Source organism: Macaca mulatta, chromosome 11, assembly GCF_049350105.2.
Source record: "Macaca mulatta isolate MMU2019108-1 chromosome 11, T2T-MMU8v2.0, whole genome shotgun sequence".
In the NCBI taxonomy this organism is placed as follows: Eukaryota; Metazoa; Chordata; class Mammalia; order Primates; family Cercopithecidae; genus Macaca; species Macaca mulatta.
In genome coordinates, this window is record NC_133416.1 from 16112774 (window position 1) to 16132076 (window position 19303).

Consider the following 19303-nt stretch of genomic DNA (forward strand, 5'->3'; position numbering starts at 1 on the left):
GAGGGGCACAGGCCTCAGATTCTGGACTCAAGAAGAGGAGTCAGTATGACCTGATGGTGAGTGGTGTCTCTTTAAGAAAAGGCAGTTGTGAGATGCCTCCTCCTGCTTGAGACAGTCATTGTGAGCCTACTGCAAAAAAAAAGGCTGCCCCCTCTGTACATCTTATGAGCTACCTATGAAGCCTCAGTTATTAATAACTCCTCTTCTGGAGACAGACAGAAGTGCCTGTTATACATGAGGAGCCCAGAACATTTCTTATATTATGACGTCTCTACAGCAGCAGTGAAAGCAGCTTGATTGGAGTGAAAAGCAGAAGCCCAGGGAACATCCATTTCTGAACAAATGATAACTCGGTGAAGGGAGGGCAACTTTAATCAAGAACATCAGGCAGACCAGGCACAGTGGCACGCACCTCTAATTCCAGCACTTTGGGAAGCTGAGGCAGAAGGATCACTTGCAGCCAGAAGTTCAAGACCAGCCTGGGCAACATAGTGAGACCTCATTTCTACCAAAAATTTGAAAGTTGGCCAGGCATGGTGGTGCATGCCTGTAGTCCCAGCTACTTGGGAGGCTGATGGGGGAGGACAGGTTGAGCTCAGGATTTTGAGGTTGCGTGAGCTATGACAGCACCACTGCATACTAGTCTGACTGACAGAATGAGACCCTGTCTCAAAATAATAAGATTAAATAAAAAGCTGGCGTAATTTAAGCCTTATAATTGTGCCCTATCTGGTAAGAGAAAATGCATGATAGATAGAGGTCTTTCAACTTGAAGAATTAGATCCTGGATTCTCCTGCCTGAGCCACACATGCCTCGTTTCTTGGGTGAGCGTTCACACATTCACATAACTAGCTGTCCAGGGCTCTCTGTGATGAGGTTGTGAATTTCAAGAAGTTTATCTCTGGCCTCATTTTCTGGTAACTCTCTCTAGAAATATATAGCTGGATTTCCATTCTAGGCAGAACTATGCTAACATTTTGAAGCACATTCTCAGCCAATTGGCCCATGGAATCTGTGGAAGTTGTCTTAGTTTCCCAACATGCTTTCACAGAATATGAATATCATGAACAAAGGGGTCTTGGGGTAGAATAATTTTGGGAAATTCCATTCTAAATAAAAGTTAAGGTATTTCTTTGCTATAAGGCACCTCTAAACTTTCAAGGGTTGGTATGTTCTAAGACTCTCCTAGAGTGAGAAACAGTAGTTAGCATCTCCCAACCTTATGTATCTGTAAAACTATTTTCAGCAAAATGTCTCGAGAGACAAGAGTACTGCAGAATATATTTGGAGAAAAATCAGCAATGACATTACTCTCAGGAATATTTGTATTCAACTGGGAATCTGGAATAATACAAATTGTAATACTAATTGAGTGCTTACTATGCACCAGGCACCTTTCTAAATACTTTACGTATACTTAATCCTTATACCCGTTGGTACTATTATTTCCCTTCTATGGATGAGAAAACTGAGGCACCGATTAGTGAAGAGATTTGTCTAAGATCCTAAATAGAGCTGGGAATTGGACCTAGGCAGTCTGGTGCCCACAGAAATTAATTTCTGATGGTAGAATTCCAAACACTGTGATCAACTGTCAGTGGGAGAAATTCTGAGCAGAGCCTTGCATGGGAATATTTCAATCACAGTAAGTCTAAACCTTTCTTCTCATGTTTTCATCTTTACAAGCTTCCCAGATGCTCTCTAGGACACAACTCCTGAACTATACCACTAATTCAGTTTCGTCACCAAATTATGTTATATTGTACACACATACTCTCCCACGAAAACAAAGTCATGATTCAGACAGCAATGCAATTATCAACAATAAATGGAAATACATAAAGAAAACAATCTCTTGATTAACCAAAACAGCAAGTAAATGAACATGCAAGTTTGAGAAATGGCTTCTCCTGTGTATCAAGGTATTGATCCTTTGCTCCACAGGTCTAGGGACAAAAACCAAAGGACTGCTTTCCTTCCATGTGTTGCAAAATTTCACATCTCTACTCTACTTGGCTCAAGAATTGTCAAAGACATGTCCTACCCTTTCCCACTTCCTCTCCTTGTTCAGAAGAATTATCACCAGCTTTGGGTGCATCTGGTAACCATCTTCACTGAAGGACAGATTCCTCCCCTCAAAAGTGACGTTGATCAGATACCTGTAAAGATGAAATAAAACGAAGATTAAAAGTATGAAGAGGATATACCACGAACTAGGCAGTTAGGTATATAGAGAGAAAGCTGGCTAAAGACAGACCAGTAAATAGAAATACAGATACCATTACCAAACTTGGTATACCTTGAACTCCCATTTGATTATGCAATAGAGTCATCCAAATTTTCACAGAGTAGGAATCATATGAAAAAGTAATATAAAAATTTTAAATAAAAGATGTTTGGTCACTGCATGTTCTTACTTACAAGTGGGAGCTGAACAATGTGAACGCATAGATACAGGGAGGGGAACAAGACACACTGGGGTCTGTAGGCAGGGAGACGGGGAGAGGGAGAGCATCAGGAAAAACAGCGAATGTATGATGGGCTTAATATTTAGGTGATGGGTTGATAAGTGCAGCAAATCACTATGGCACAAGTTTACCTATGAAGTGAACCTGCACATCCTGCACATGTACCCAGAACTTAAAATTAAAAATAAAAATGTTTAAAAAGGTGTTTGGTTGAAGTTCACTCTATAGGTATGACATTGAGCAAATTACTCAGCCTTTCTGAGCCTCAGCGTTTTTCCCTATTGGCAAAAACTAGTATAATAAAGGGACCTACTTCATTAGGTTTGTAAGGCTTAAATGGGATAACTTAGGTTAACCACTTACCATGTGGCCTGGTGCATAGTAGAGTCTCATTAAGTGCTAACAATTGCTATTGAAAAACAAAGATGGATTAAAGGTTGGAGATGGTAGAGACAAGAAATGAAAGTAAGAGTGTACCAAGACAACTTTCTGCTAAGAAAGGTCTCCCTCTATCCCAGATTAGGGTCTCCCTCTATCCCAGAGATATGTACATACTCTTTAACTCTTGCTAAGGTCTTGCCTGTACTTCTAAGAGTTGTGAGATGAGTACAGTAAGCAAGGATCTGATATGACAGGATGCATCTGGAAACCAGGGCTATTACACTGTGTATAGGGAACAGAAAATACTAAGGAATGGGAAAAGGTGGGAGAGGCATTTCACAGAGTGCTCTGGTGACTTGTGCATAGATTAGCGGAAACTCTGGAGGTGACTAGAGTCAGACCAATGAAACTGTCTTCCTCCTGGACACCTTCACCTTAGCCCACCCTTTTCCCCTCTGGCTGCTGTCATCTGATGAGCAGTCCCTTCATTGGGAATTCCCAAAGGCATGCTCATTACAACTGCATTAGTGCAACTGCACTGATGGTAATTAATGTCTTTTTACCATAATGGACCAAGGAATCAATAATGATTAGCTCTGTGTTCACATGACATGTTACTCTGGAGCCTTGGGCCTGATGTTGCTTGTGAGACATGTCCCTGCTAAGAAGCAAAAGGGATATGTTGTAATTGTAGTGAGGATGCTAAAGGAGGCAGCTTAAAAACTCTTTTTTTTTTTTTAACTCCTCTCATTCATTGAAACTGGGAGGTCTTCTTTGATTCTTCCAGGTAATGTTAGGTTAAACAACAAGGTTGCTAGGATGCATATCCTTCTGGTGATTCTAATGATGCTTATGCAGCATGAACCAAATCCTCATGGATCACTTCTCACTTCCAGAACTACCTGGGATGTTTAAGCCTGTCATTCCCTGATCTTGTGTAGCTTCACAAATGGAATCAAGAATGCAGAAGACCCCAAAGGAGTAGCGATTCCTAGAATCCCTAGAACTGAAAGAGACTTTCATAATCAACTAGCCTACCACTTCTTACAATTTATGCTTCCCTTCTATATCATAAAATTGGTCTTCTCAGCTCTTCTTGAATTCTTTCACTGATGGGGAACTTTTCACGGCACCTTCCGGGCTCAAGGTAGCCATCTCAGTGTCGGCTACTTAGTTCTTTCTTACTTAAAGCTGAAACCTTCTCCCCTGCAACCCTTTGATACCTGTTTCCTTTTTAGAGATTCTACAGTCTTAGTCTAATCCTTCTTCTACATGAGAGTTTCTCAAGTATTTAAAGACATTTATCATATATCCCTTATGAAATCAGTTTTACTCTTTAAATAACCATTAAACTCTTTTAGTTCTAAAATTTTAACTTGATGGATTAAAAAACAAACACAAGGAGGTTAAATTATTTGTCCAATGTTATTGTATGGCAGACGCACCTGACAGCAATAAGTTATGCATACCCTGAGAATGACCCTACAGTCTCAGAAAAGTGTATGTTCGGAGTCCTAAGCTAAGAAATCTGGAAATAGTCAACCCAGAGATTTACTTTTTATCTATGAAGGACATCTAAACCCCCAGTTCATCTCTTGGTATGCAGGCCATACAGGGGATCAAAGTCCTTTGTTTTGGGTTAAATGAACGTTTAGGTGAACGTTGCTAAGTGAAAATGCTATATAAACTGCATGCATTTTACAAATGGTAGCAGTTCTCCTGTCCAGCCCACCACCACTGGATTGTCCTTCTATGTAAGTTCCCCCAGTAAATCCTATGTCTCATTCATTGTCTCTGGGTCTGTTCTTAGGCATTTCAGATATGGTGCCATCGCTATTGGAGTCAATAAGGGTCCAGTATGACAGTTACACAGCTAATTGGGAGCAGAAGTAACATTTTAAGCAATATTTCCAGTTCCATGTCCTTTCCTGACACCAGCCTGATTGTCATATACAACATCAGAGTTAGCATCCCAAGTCCTTTACATATTCCTCATATGCCATGGCTTCATGTTTTCTACCATCCCATCTTGGCTGCTCTCTCCAGACACCTCCACTCAGTGACATGTTGCATCCCCAACACAACTCAGTGCTCAGTGTGCTCCACTCCTTGCCCTGCTCCTCAGCCTTCAGCCCAGAGCTGCTCACCCAAGCCCATCATTAGTGTGAAGGTAATATTCAGGCCTCCTATAGTTTGCAATGACTCTAACACTCCAACCAAAAGCCCTGAAGAATTCATTGCAGAGAGTATAATTACAAAAGCACAAGACAAGTTATTTTAAACCAACAAACTAGAATGTAACCATGAATATAATATACTTGAAAATATATTCTTACTACAAAGACACTGAAGAATTTCTGGAGTCTTCAAATAAAGTTTATGAGACATGTAAAACAATTTGGTCTCATCTATGTTGAAAGGAGGAAGGAAAGAAGGAAAAAAGAAGAAAGAAAAGGAAAGAGGAAGGAAAGAAAGAGAGGAAAAGTGGGAGGAAGGAAGAGAGAGATGGAGGAGAGAGGGGTAAGGAAGAAGAATGGGAGGGAAATAAATGATCTGGCTTAAGCATCCACCTTTTCATCAGACACTGTGCTGAATAATTCCGCCTGTATCTAAAACACCATTAAGAATATTTAAATGAAAGTATCTATTTCAGAAGGCAATTATAAAAGAGGAGTTCCAAAAATAACTCAATTAATAAGCAGCATCAATGGAATAACTATATAGCCTCTCAAGATGACTTCTTTGAAGGGGACAGCATTGAACTTGGTGTATAAGTTGAGAAATTTGAACTTGCAGAAAACAAATCACATTCATGGGAAATGTAATTGGTCTGTAAATTTCTCTGGCTATTCCTGTTCCAGAAACTTCTGATTTTCCTTAGAAACTGTTCTCTTTCTGGGGTGTTCCTCCTCTTCCAGCTCTAAGTTCATTTTATCTACTTAAGCATTCCTCACATATTTTACACTTATCAAAAACATTAGTAAAATTTTATGACAATATACAAAATATTCTTCTCCAAAGTATCCTTTCATCATTCATATCTGTCAGCAGCATATAGATTAATCATTCACACTGTGTTTTTATGAGTAATTTCTTGTGGTGTGAGAACATTTAGCCATTAGTGAGGAGTTTGCAAATATACACCAGCCTTGAGCAAGATGCCCTTTGAATAGCAGAACAAACCCATCCATTCATTGGTAATGAATAGTGTGAAAAAATAGTTGGGGGTGTGGTCACTTCTAGACATGTGATCTTGGCACCTGAATCTCAGTTATTCTTCTCTAAAATGAAGACATCATTTTACCTCCAGCTTATCAGAGAAGTCTGTTGTAATGATCAAATGAAAGAGTGGGTAGGAAAACTATATAAAATATGATACCAATATAAGGTTATTTCATAGGAAAAATTCAGAAAAATAATATATTAGCATAATTTGAGTATCTAAAGGCAAGAAAGTTGCTTGATTTTAAACCTCAGTGAATAAGTGTGATAACTACATTTTAATAAGACTCAATTATCAATGAAATACATCTAAAAAATGGAGATTGGCTTCCACACATGGAGGCTAAACTAGATCAAATGGCTATATTAATCAATTTAACTTTCCATAAGACCTGAAAATATCCAACTACCCTTAGATCTGGCTGTACTTTGTCAATTTTTACTATTAATTAGAACCTCAAAACTTTCATGTGTGAATCCTGGGTAAAGGATTAAATTTTATTTAAAATTAAGAGATGCCATAGCTATTCTATTTCTCTCCAAACATGTCATCCTCAAGTACACAGTCAAAAAACCTTGCTTCAAGTGGCAGCCAAATGCAGAAGTTCTACCCATGAGACTCAAATCCCCTGGAAGTCCCATCAAGGTTGTGTGTGTGTGTGTGTGTGTGTGTGTGTGTGTGTGTGTGTGTGTGTACATATTTTAAATTGCTTGATTTGTCTCTAGAATGTAGTTTGAACCTTAAGAAACCAGATGGTCTGTCTCATACAGTTCTAATATTACACAGAATCTCACAGTGCTAGAACTGGGAGAGAACTTAGAAATTATCCATTGAGAACCCTCATTTTAGAGAGGAGAAAATAGGTCCCAAGATGCAAAACGACTTTCCCAAGGTGACCTGCCTGTTTAGGACGGGAGCTTAAGTCTTCTGACTCTCAGCTCAGGGTCTTTCCATGATCACCAACTGAAGTGAAATCAGTTCCACAGAGCTCCAGATGTGCATTTTAGCATTCTTGCATCACATGGCCCATCCTGGACTATATAGATCCCTAATACAGACCGCATAAAATAAAATCTATCTTAGATAATTAATCTACCTGCTTGCCTGCTTGTTGAGAATGAGCCTCAGAATCCTGATGGGCTCAGAGCCAATATATTTGCTTTATATGGCCAAAGTTACACTACAGTGAGCTTAATGGGATCAGGCTAAGGTTAAAAAGACCTTCTGCCTCTTTGACTTTGGCCATGCCACTCCGAGCTCATCTACTGCACCACGTTGATACCCACAGCAATGATTTAGCAGCATGCCCTGTGTGGGAGGCACCCAAAGGAGCTCTACCAGAATTTTCCCAGCCAACCAACAGCCTTAGAACTACAATACTTACTTTACCGTGTATGTCTTTACAAGCACTAGATTTTTAAAAATTAATATCTGCTAATGTGTCAATAAGAGAAGAGACAGCATCTCATTTCATCCAATCTTTTCATTTTCAAATGAAACAGACAAAGTCCAGCAGGGCTTTTGTGATTAGATGACAAGGCTGAGAATAGGACCCAGGTGGCCTAACCCATAGTCCAGTGTTCTTCCCATGTGCCACCATGTTTTTAAAAAGTGGCAGTTTTTCATATCTCTCATTTTCATTCTCTAGCTATTAAAAATAAAGTGATAAAGGAACACAGTTCCAGGCAAGAGACAAATTCTTGACCCTCTCTTTTTTTTTTTTCCGCAATTTTCTGGCTCTGAAAAGCTGTAACTCTGTAACTTTGTATCATTGATGTGTCACCTTCTAAAGTCTTCAGCTTCCCCATCTATAAAATAGGTAGTTCATACCATCTTACTTGTCTGATGTGAGAAGCTACAGGGAGGATCGTTTGACCTGTTGTTTATCTCTACATTTCTTTTTTTCTTTTTTAAAAATAGTTTTTATTGTGTATATGTAAGGTATCCAACATGATTTTATGGGATACATATAGACAGTAAAAAAGATTACACTAGTGAAGCAAATTAACTTATCTATCCCCTCACATTTCATCTGATTAATACTGTTCTTATTAATATTGCTATAATTCTGTTATTATTAGCTGCTGTTATTACTCTCTACTATGTGAATGGGAAAAAAACACAATTCTTTTGAAAGACTAGAGTTTCTTTTTAGACATTATGATTATTTATACACAATACCTCTAGAAATAGTAGAAACAATTTCCCACAGGATTAGAAATACTGGACTTGAAAACTTTTAAAAGCTACCTAATTACAGACCAGCATTGGAGAACAAGGCATTTAAAAATTAGATTTTTAGTGTTCTAGTTTAGATAGACTAAATAGAAATTTCTGAATTTTTCCCAGCTAAGAAATTCATAATTATCAAAATAAATCCAAAATGATTAATCCAGTTTAGTGTGGTCAACATGGCAGGCAAGATTATCATAATCAGGCCAACAATGTCCTTTTTTTTTTTTTTTTTTTTTTGAGACGGAGTCTCGCTCTGTCGCCCAGGCTGGAGTGCAGTGGCTGGATCTCAGCTCACTGCAAGCTCCGCTTCCCGGGTTTACGCCATTCTCCTGCCTCAGCCTCCCGAGTAGCTGGGACTACAGGCGCCCGCCACCTCGCCCGGCTAGTTTTTTGTATTTCTTGAGACGGAGTCTCACGCTGTTGCCCAGGCTGGAGTGCAGTGGCGCGATCTCGGCTCACTGCAAGCTCCGCCTCCCGGGTTCCCGCCATTCTCCTGCCTCAGCCTCCTGAGTAGCTGGGACTACAGGCGCCCGCCACCGCGCCCGGCTAATTTTTTTTTGTATTTTTAGTAGAGACGGGGTTTCACTGTGGTCTCGATCTCCTGACCTTGTGATCCGCCCGCCTCGGCCTCCCAAAGTGCTGGGATTACAGGCTTGAGCCACCGCGCCCGGCCAGTTTTTTGTATTTCTTAGTAGAGACGGGGTTTCACCATGTTAGCCAGGATGGTCTCGATCTCCTGACCTTGTGATCCGCCCATCTCGGCCTCCCAAAGTGCTGGGATTACAGGCTTGAGCCACCGCGCCCGGCCACAATGTCCTCTTTTTAAGGAAGAAGGATTTGAAGAAGTTTTAAATGGTTCCTTTGAAATATGTCATATATAAAAGTATTAGACTCTGTGGTTGGACAATATAATTAGAAATGCCAGTTTCCTACGCTGTCCTTTTCTCCTATTTAGGCAAAATGATGCCTTGTAGAGAAGCTCAGGAATAACTAATTTAAACAGCAGACTGTAATATTAGTTTATGATTACCTGAAATGGGTTAAAACTAGTTTGTCTTCCAGTGGATTAAACATTTTCTCTGAATGGTGTTTATACCATTAATTTATTTTGCAATCCATTCTTCACAAATCATAAAATGTTCAAGTTTGGGCTAGTTCATATCGTAGTTATTTAAATTCTAAATTAGTGGTGTTAAATTAATGAGATATTAAAGTAGCTTAAATTCTAAATTAGTGGTGTTAAGTTAATGAGATATTAAAGTATCTTGAACAGTGATTGATACAAATTTAATACACCTCTTATCTCCTACTGGTGGTGAGAAATGTGCCTTAGCCCCTTAGTAGTGTGGGCTGAACTGAATTCATTTGAGGTATAAGTGGCAATGTGTAAATTCACCATCTATTATGAAGAAAAAGTATTTTCAGTCCCTTTGGCCTAACAATAAAAAATTTCAGGGAGCTATTACTTGGATTCTGTTTCACAACTGAATACCATGAATTAGTTTAATCTGAAATGAAAGAAAACAGAGGAGGATTGATAGAAGAAGGTAGAGAACATTAACCTCCCTCCAGACAGATGCTATCTTTGACCAATTATCAAAGCAATGAGAATTTTGAGGAGCTCTATCACCAGCTGTGATAACCTCCTATCTATGCCACCTTTCACCAAGCAAGGTCAATGTGACAGGCCATGGCTAGGGAACAATGCTCTCTAGACTTACCTACGGGTCCATCTGGGATGAAACGGAGGAACTCATTCTCATTAGTAATATATCCTCATTCAAATGAATGAAAAAAATCTGGACAATACCCCAAAATGCTTAGTGGTGAGAGGTGAATAGAAAGAAAATAAAGGGGAGAAACAATAAGTTAAGAGGGAAAGAATACAGCGTGTATTACACACGTACACACTCATACTGCACCAGGCAGTATAGCGAGGTGTTTAAGAACAAGGACACAGTTCTTAAACAGTGCAGTAGTCACAGTCTCCATTCAAATCCTGCACCCACCAGTTCTGAAGTTGTGTGGTCTCGCAAGTTATTTAACCTCTCTTTCCTCATTTTCTTCACCATAAAAAATATGAATAATATTACCTATCTCATAGGATTGTTGTGTTTCAATATATATAAAGGGGATGTGAGAGTGATCTAGCCATGACACCTGTTACCCCATTGATTGCCAGGGTTGATTTGGCTGATCTGGCTGGCTAGGCGGGTGTTCCCTTCCTCTGCACTACTCCATGTGCATCCTTCCCTAAGCTGTGCGTCTAGTGGAAGAGGATGACCATTCCCAATAGAGGAGGACCGGTCTGAGGTCAAGGATATATGAGTAGCTGGGCTTCCATTCTAAAACCTCCAAACAAGCTCTCAACATATATAAAGGACTTAGAATTCTCCCTATCACAGAGTAAGCATTATGCATTAGCTGCTCTTACTGTTGTTATTATTATTACCTATTTTTTACATTACCTGGATGTCAGGGGAGTTAGCATTTGAAGGGACTTTTGGATCACAGTCTAACTGTTCACAGTTACAGCTGAATACTCTGAAGCTTGGGAAAATGATGTCATGCTTTGGCCCATTTAGTTGAGTCTGGGTCTCCTAATTCCTGGATCTCCGTTTTTCCATAAAACTACCAGTTCAGTGTATTCCCTCTCATTCTTATAACATGCAAAACTATTAAGGCTTGGGAATATTTGTTTTGTTCTTACTATGATTAGTTACCCCTGTGAGTTTTTTTGCACTGGGCAGTCACTAAATCATACCACTTCAATATAAAGTTCACTTTCAAAGGAAGGCAAAAGATGTGCTCATACCTCCATTATTTTAGTCTAGAATAAATGATTCCTCAAAATGATCCCCCTTCTGACCTCCCAGATCCCTGCTTTGAACACTAGGTAATTCTCCTTAAAATCCCTTTGGAGAGAACACACTCTTGATTATGTGTGAAGGTACCACACTTCCTTAGGGAACTAGTGAGGCTGCCTTTTGATGCCAATTAATCAAATGTGCAGAATACCAAAGTTGCTTCTCATTTAGCTCTGTGCACAGAATTCAGCGATGAAAAATTAAATTCCTCCTTGTGTTCATGCTCATGACTCTTAGTCACCTCTGCTATAGGTGAGACCTGGTAAGGTACTACAGGAAAGCCAGACTTATTAGACATGGTTAGAAAGGTAGAAATCCCCAGTGAGAAGGAACCAAGTAGCTTTTCTGCATAATGTTACTGTCACTGGATTATTTTTCCTTTTAGTTCATATTTCCATGCTGTATATAAGTTAAAATCATTTTCTTAAAACACTCAATAAAATTCATTTCTTTTTCCACAGATGAGGTGTTCAGTAGGTTGGAATGCAGCCCAGAGTAGGTAGGCTATCAAAACTAAGTGGTGAGACCTTCCCAGAGAAAATGCCAAGGCAGGTCAAAGGCTAGCTGATCACTGACTACCTTGTTATCATTTTTTGTGACTGTTAATAATTTTAAGGTGAAGGCTTGCCTTTCTGACATCCATTTTAGCTCACAGCCTGGCAAAACTATTCAGGGGCTATGTAAACAATGACCGGCAAAGATTTCTCTAGGACATTCAGCTATGGCAGGAAGACTTTCTTTCCTGTGAACTTTCAGGTCTACTGGAAGAAACCCTGAGCATATGTACTCAAGAAGCCCTTGGGTAAGAACCTAAAGTGACCTAGGCATGATATCACAGGAAAAGAGTAAGAAGACTTTTCTCTTCCTTTTGATCTTTCTCCATTTCCTCAATTTGTTCTTTCTGGAGCCTCTCTCTACTTCCTCTTACACACTGGGTGGTCAACAAAATCAACACACAGGAAATATCTCCATACATACAGTTCCTGCCCCCTCTGTAGCTACCATATTTTTGACTTCACAATTGCCTCTAACAGCTCTACCGAAGGGGGCAAAAAAGGTAGATGATTATATGATGAGTTGGTGATGGCTTCACTTACAGGGCTTGAGAGTAGAAGTTATGAGGAATTGTCACTCATGGAAAAAGAAGGTTATAATTTACTTTTCCAGTAATGGTTGGCAGAGTTCTTCAAGTGAAGATTTATAGAAGCAATTATGTTGAATTGGGAGGAGAGGGTCAAAGGAAGGAGGATCTTCCAGGGTCAGGGGGACGTTTCTAACAGACAGAAGACTCAAGATGCCTGGGTGAAGATTATGTCTTTAGGGAAGACAGGCATGTCATGCTATGTATGTGAGACAGAGAGAGTGGTGGAGGCTGTTGACTCATTCAAAAACGTATCTCTGACCTCAGAAAGCGCAGTCATAAACCACACCTACCATGCAGATAAAACCCTTTCACATAGGGAATAAATAACTCCTCCCAAGGAAAGACCAGAGTAATGAAAGAGATGCAAAGTGGAATATAATCTGGGAATGGAGAAAGTGAACCGACAGGAAGATTTGTTCACAATAAGGAGTTCGTTATGCAGTTCCTATAGCACATTCTGGAGAACAGCTTTCTGAGCTACAGTTCAGTGAGAGGAACAATCTCTAACAGTAGGGTTGGTTTTAAGGGTACAGGAAATTTGTACTAGATGGCAGTGAAAGGGATATTATGGATCTGAAAACTGTGAAGCCAAACGTGTACATAAGCAAAGAAAATACACCAAGATGAGAAAAACCATAATGCAAAGGTGCTGGTCAAAAGTTATCAGCCAAACCCACATCTTATATTTCTAGAGTTTCTTTAAGTTTCGCTCTAATGCAGTACATTATGGCACTGTTTCTACACCAGGTTAGAATAAAGAGGTTGGGGAAGATCAAATTTATTTAGTTAGTTAGTTAAAGACATCCATTGATCTTTTCCAATATTCTAAAATGAGATTGACCCTTGAGTCAGAATTTCAAGTAAGATGAGGCCAAGAGTTTCTTTAAACCAAACCCCTTTCCTTCTTTTCTCATCCTCAAGAGGACAGCACCATGAACCCCAATTGCGTCTTCACTGGGAAGCTGAAAGAAACGTGTAATCATCTTTCCCTGCTGTACTGTGTGGGGGCTAGAACTCTGCTGTTCCTTCTTTGTCAGGGGATCCTAGCTCTTTCTCTCCCTCTGTAGGTTGATGTTTCCATGGAAACATGCTCTTTAATGCTTCTGAAATTACTGTGCATTTATACCATTAACTCTTTTTTGACCAGGGCAAATTACAAAGATATTTTTCTACCCCTATGAAAAGTAATTTTATTTTCTATCTCATCTTACTGGGAACTTCTAAAAAAAAGTAATTGGCACCTGATGACTCTATTTCCTCCCCAGACTTCACTCCTTAATCCTTGTAATCTTGGCTTTTGCCTCTCTTTTCTACTGAAACTATTGCTACAAAATCATCAACGATCAAACCAGGTTGCTATGATTTGGCTGTCTGTCCATCCAAGCAAGGATGTGTGTACCCTCCAAAACTCATGCTGAAATTTGAACCCCAATATTGGAGGTGGAGCCTAATGGAAGCTGTTTGGGTCACGAAAAGATTAATGCCCTCGCTTGCGGATGAGCTCCTTTTTTATCAGATCCCATGAGAACCGGTTGTTAAAGAGTCTGGCACCCCCTCCCCCACCTTGCTTCTTTCTTGGCATGAGATCTTGCCATGTGATCTCTCAATCTCTCTTTCTTTCCATGTGATCAGATCTGAATGGCTCCTTTCACCTTCCCCCAAGAGTAGAAGCAACCTGAGGCCCCCATCAGAGGCAGATGCCCAATATTGAACTTTCCAGCCATCAACATCATGAGCCAAGTAAACCTTTTTCCTTTATAAATTACTAGCTTTGAATTTTCTTTATAGCAACACAAAACAGACTATGACAAAGATCAGCAAAAATAAAATCAGTAGCCTTTGCTCTATCATCATTCTCCTAAGTGTTATACAGTCTCTAACAGTTGATACTCCCCATTTTTTTAAATCAAATCCTCTTTTTGTACTTTATTATTTAAAGTAGGATAATATCTTCGTTCTTCTTACACAGGCTAGTAATCTCTCCATTTTTTTGTCCGCTTTCACTTGAAACTCCCCAATTTGGGGGTATGCCAAGATTCAATTTTGAGCCCATATTGTCTCCCTCTGAGATGCATTCACAGCCATAACATCAACAATCATGCCAAGGTCTCCAAAATCCCTATCATAGGTTCCACCAATTCCCTGACCTTCAGCTCAATATTTCTGATTGGACTGTTCTACTTGAATGCTCAGATGAAACTTAACATGATCAAGTCCAAGTCAGGTTCCTCTATGTCTTTAGACAATGAGACAACCACATTTACAGCTTTAAAACTGTTACAGCTTTGTCTTCTCTCTTTCTGTTATAATTTCATCTTTAACACATGAATGAAAAGAAGAATTCACTGGCTGCTCTTAGGCACTGGATTCCCAGGATGAATCAAATCAATTAAAAGTCAACTGTAGTTTCACTTCATGTACAAAATATGCCGACTGACATTTTTCCCCTCTTCAGCACAGTTTCAGAACTTTGTCTCCACAAGGTAGATGAATCTCATAGCTTTCTAATCCACAAGTGAAGTTGCTTGGAAGTAATATTTCTGCTCTGGCTGCTCAATTTTTTAAAGAAGTCCAACAATGCTACCATTTATTGAGCACATGCCTAGCCTTGTTGTGGGTGTTTTACATTATTTTACATTCTCACATCAACGCTATAAAATAGGTAAATATTATAATGAAGGCCCAAGGTTGGGAGTACTGGGAGTTGAATCCCTCCACTTCTGAATGACTCTAAAGCCCATTTTCCTTCCACTGCCCCACACTAAGAACAATGTTGTCAAGAGAAGCAAAGGTCAGTAGAGAAGAAAAGAAGAAGCCACAAACTTCTAAGATGGTAGAACTAAACTTCAAATCCAGATCTGAATGGCTCCAAGCCCTAGGTTCTTGATCATGATTTATACTACCAACCAGCAGTCCATCAGTTGTTTTAAATTGTCCCTGATGCCATCATCATAAAGAGATCTACAGGAAAGTCAACTAAACACACAGGCTTTTTACAGCCCTAGGAGAGACCAGAGGCACATTACTGGTAAGCAGCTATGTTCATAGGATAGTCAGAGAACCCCAGTCTTTAAGGGCTGTCAATCTGTCATATGTCACAAGCACTAACTCAAAAAAGTGAAGAAATTGAATGAATTTTCCTTATGAGAAAACAGAAGAAAAACCACACCGCAGTAAGCTTGACTGGACTTATAGAAGAATTAATCCTTAGATCGTGCTCTGGAAGGAAGTCAGTTATGAAAATCTAGGACTAAATTCTTGGAGTTCTTGTTAAAGGCAGAAAATAAGAGCTAGAATATTTATTTGGTTTGGTTAAGAGTGACAAAAACTTATCCTGGTTTGGCACAGAATATCCAAATTCTCTCTGGACTTAATACAATATTAAAGTATTTCTTTGGAGCTATAATCAACTCTCAATTGCCCTCAATAGGACAGACTGATCTTCATTTAAGATCTGGACAATCAAATACATAAATTATTCTCAGTACTTACCCTGTTTGATCTCTCCATAGATTTACACTGTAGAATAGCTCCTTCCTTTGCAATTGCTTTCTGTCTAGATCCTACCATGCTATGTTACCTTAGTTCTCCTCCTTCATCTGTGATTTCTCCTTCTTTACTGGATGCTTTTACTCTTCTCTTATTTCACTTTTTAAAGGAAATTCAAAACAGGCTGTTTATTCCTCATTTCATGCAGATATCAGCCATTCCAATGGCACAAACTCTTCTTCTAAGTAGATTAGTCCAATTCTTCTCCTCCAGGTCTGACCTCTTATTCTCCATTTCCATCCCTTGCCAGTCATCCCCACTTGCATTTACCGGCATTACAAACTCTTGGTGCCTGAAACAGACTGACTTTATCTTTGCTCTCAAAATAGCTGACTTTCAATTCCTCTTTCTCTCTCTCGATGAGTTAAAACTTATGAAGCACTTGGAAAGGTGCCTGGCACACAGTAGGCACTCAGTAAATATTAACTAGCCTTATTCCTTTAGTCTTGAAATCTTCCAGCTGTTTCCAACATTTTTCTTTTAATTTCCCATGCCCAATCCATCCTCCAAAACTTTCCTTTCTTTACAAAATGATTCTTGCATTTGTCCCTTCTTTTCTACTCCCTAAATGTTTACCCTAGACCAGGCACATGTCCAGTGATACCCAGATACTTGCAGCAGCCTCCTCCTGGGCCATTTGCCTTATATCATTGCCACCCTCCCCAATACTATCCCCATTTAATCTTACCATGAGACTTCTTAATGCCACATCACTACTTGCTCAAACATCTCCAATGGCTCCGCACTGCCTAGAGCCAAAGTCTGCCCTTGGTGAAGGTTCTCTACATCCTAGTCCCCTCTACCTGTTTGGAATTCTCTCATCTTCTTTACATGAACTCTTGCTGAAGCCAAGAAGCATCTTCGCTGTCCCCTGACAAACATTATTTACACTTTCTCCCTCTTCCATTTTTTCTCAATAGAGCGTAATCCAAATCTTGCTTGTGTTTATGGACTCAGATCAATTCTTATCCTCTCTCTACACTTTCCTATCAATCTGAGGCCTTCTCCCCTCTTCTCTCCTCTTGTCTTCTCTTGCCTCCAGCCCACATTTCAACATTTCATTTATTGTTCACCTGACTTGTTCTGTTCCCTTTTATTGCTTGACTTTTTACGTGTCTGTATCTTGTCTTCCATGATAGACAACATACTATTTAAAGGTAAAAATCAAACCTCATCCTTCTGTTATCCTTTGCAGAACCCAGACTAGTGTCTTGCTTGTGGTAAGTATTCAATAAATACTTATTGATTTGTTTTGAACTTGCAGAAGACAAGTATTGAAATCCTCACATGCTGCTTTCTCACTTCTCACTCCTACCCACATCCCTTCTATGTCACACTACACACACACACAATCTATCTACACATACATTTTTTTGCCTCTCTCTCTCTCTCTCTCACACACACACACACACACACACACACACACACACAGATGCAACTGGCATTGAGTGCTGATTCCCTGTGGAAGAAAGTAATTCCTCCAATTATTAATTTAAAAAAAGAATGAATCCTAAAGAATATATACATCTACAATCTTTCTTTGCTAAAGAATGAGATGAAAGTTGGGATTGACTTCATTCTTGCCCAGGCTCTTTTTAAACTTCTCTCTTTTAATGTTTTTCTCATTACACTGTCCATAAAAACATAGATCTGCCTGTGAGGATCATGTAATCTACCCAAATCCTTATTCTTTCCATGGTATTGGGCCCTTGGAGAGAGCTGACACAGAAGTGAACATAATTAATGATCAGTAGAGAAATCAAAAAGGGATTTCTGTTTGTTTCTGAAATACTTTATTCCATAAGAAAGAAAAAGAAATAAAATTTCTGGATATTGCGGTTGCTGGCTATGATTTTTTTAGTTTAGAAACTCAAAGCATTGGGAGAATCTGAAATATATGTCAAAATTAATATTTGAATATTCTTTACTAACATAAATCATTTTGTCAGTTTGGAAAGAAATGAAATCAAATTCATCTTACTTATAACATTGAGATGAGGAGGTCTTTTAAAAGAAACCAGAAAAACAAAAGGGACATGTATTCATTATTTTTTTCTAGTACTTTTCAATTTTTGAGAAAAATTAAAATATCCTCAGTGGAGGAGAGGAATAACCTTTTTCTCAATCTTCACATGGTTAGGTGCACATAACTACAAAATCCCGTTCTCACTCCTTCCCACTCCTCACTCCCTACACACATCACAGCAAGGTGAGGGTGAACAGTTGATATTCACACTAAGATCTTTACATTTGGCCCAACTCTTAATAACCCAGGATGTCAATATCTTCAGAGAGGCCCTGTGGGTCCATGCAAATAGCGCCTGAAGTGAATATTCCATGGATGGGAAATTAAGAGTTGAGGATAGTTCAGACTTTCTTGTTTGTAGATAATACCAGGACATGATGAAGTAGTCCAGGTGGAAATCAGAAAGGTATTATTAATAAGTCTCTCTGAACCACAGTAAAGACTTAATCCCTGTGAAAGCAAAGGAAGTTAATTTGATTACCACTTGCCTGAATTCCCTCAAATTCTTGGGCATCCTAGCATAACCTACAGGAATTTAGCATTTGAATCCATTTCTTTACCCCTTTTTCCAGTAACTACCAGGTTGCTTTGATTATGTTAAGTTAAAAACACATTCGATATGATTAGGGGAAGGAAGCAAAACAGCTTGAAGAAATACAGTGTTTGATGTCTTCAATTACAAAGGGGGTTGGGGTGAGTGTAGAAGAGATAGAAATGTGAGAGAACAAGCACACACTAGAGAGAAATGAAGAGATGGAGAGGAGATGAAACAGCATGCAGCATGCTGGATAACGTCTCCATGGCAACCACATTACATGTACAGAGAACTGCCAAAATAAGTCAAGATCCAAGCAAGTAGGTGTTGGTGGAAAGAGAAGATAAGAGCTCAGAAATGGGCAAAAACCACCTAGAGGAGATGAATTATCATTGTGAATTTAACTCTTCTTCCCATTTGTTTTTCTAACCACACCCAAAGCTTAAGTGGAATGAGAATGTGTCTAAAGTGTCGAGGCTGCCAAATCCAGATCATTTCGGGAGGTCTCAGGATGATATGAAAGGCTTAAAAGGCCCCTGATTGAAGCCAAGAGAAAAATCATAAGTGAGGTAAATACTTTCCCTGTAGCAATTAACTCACTTTCTCAAGTTTTTTCAGCAATTTGCACAGAAGGAATATACTTTTTTATTTTCCAGGTGGCTTCAGGAGGGGTAACAACGTTGATGAAAACATTATTGGGCAGGTAAAACGGAAACCATAAAGATAGGTACCAAGCTCATACATTAGGGAGGCAGGCTGTCCATTGGTGAAATCTATCCCTGTAACACAGGGAGAATCCTATTACAAATATAGTCAAGATGTCCCTAGAGAATATAGGTGCTCAGAAGACATACAGCAGGTCCTCAAATGACAT

General features: G+C 39.3%; 1 protein-coding gene across 1 annotated transcript in view; it reads right to left on the reverse strand.

Annotated features, from left to right (window-relative positions):
• The window catches only part of GRIN2B (glutamate ionotropic receptor NMDA type subunit 2B), a 420489-nt gene that overhangs the window by 114054 nt on the left and 287132 nt on the right, over positions 1–19303 (reverse strand). The window contains exon 4 of the mRNA XM_015151178.3: positions 2046–2160. Within this exon, the coding sequence (XP_015006664.1) occupies positions 2046–2160 (115 nt within the window). The remainder of the gene's footprint in view (positions 1–2045; positions 2161–19303) is intronic.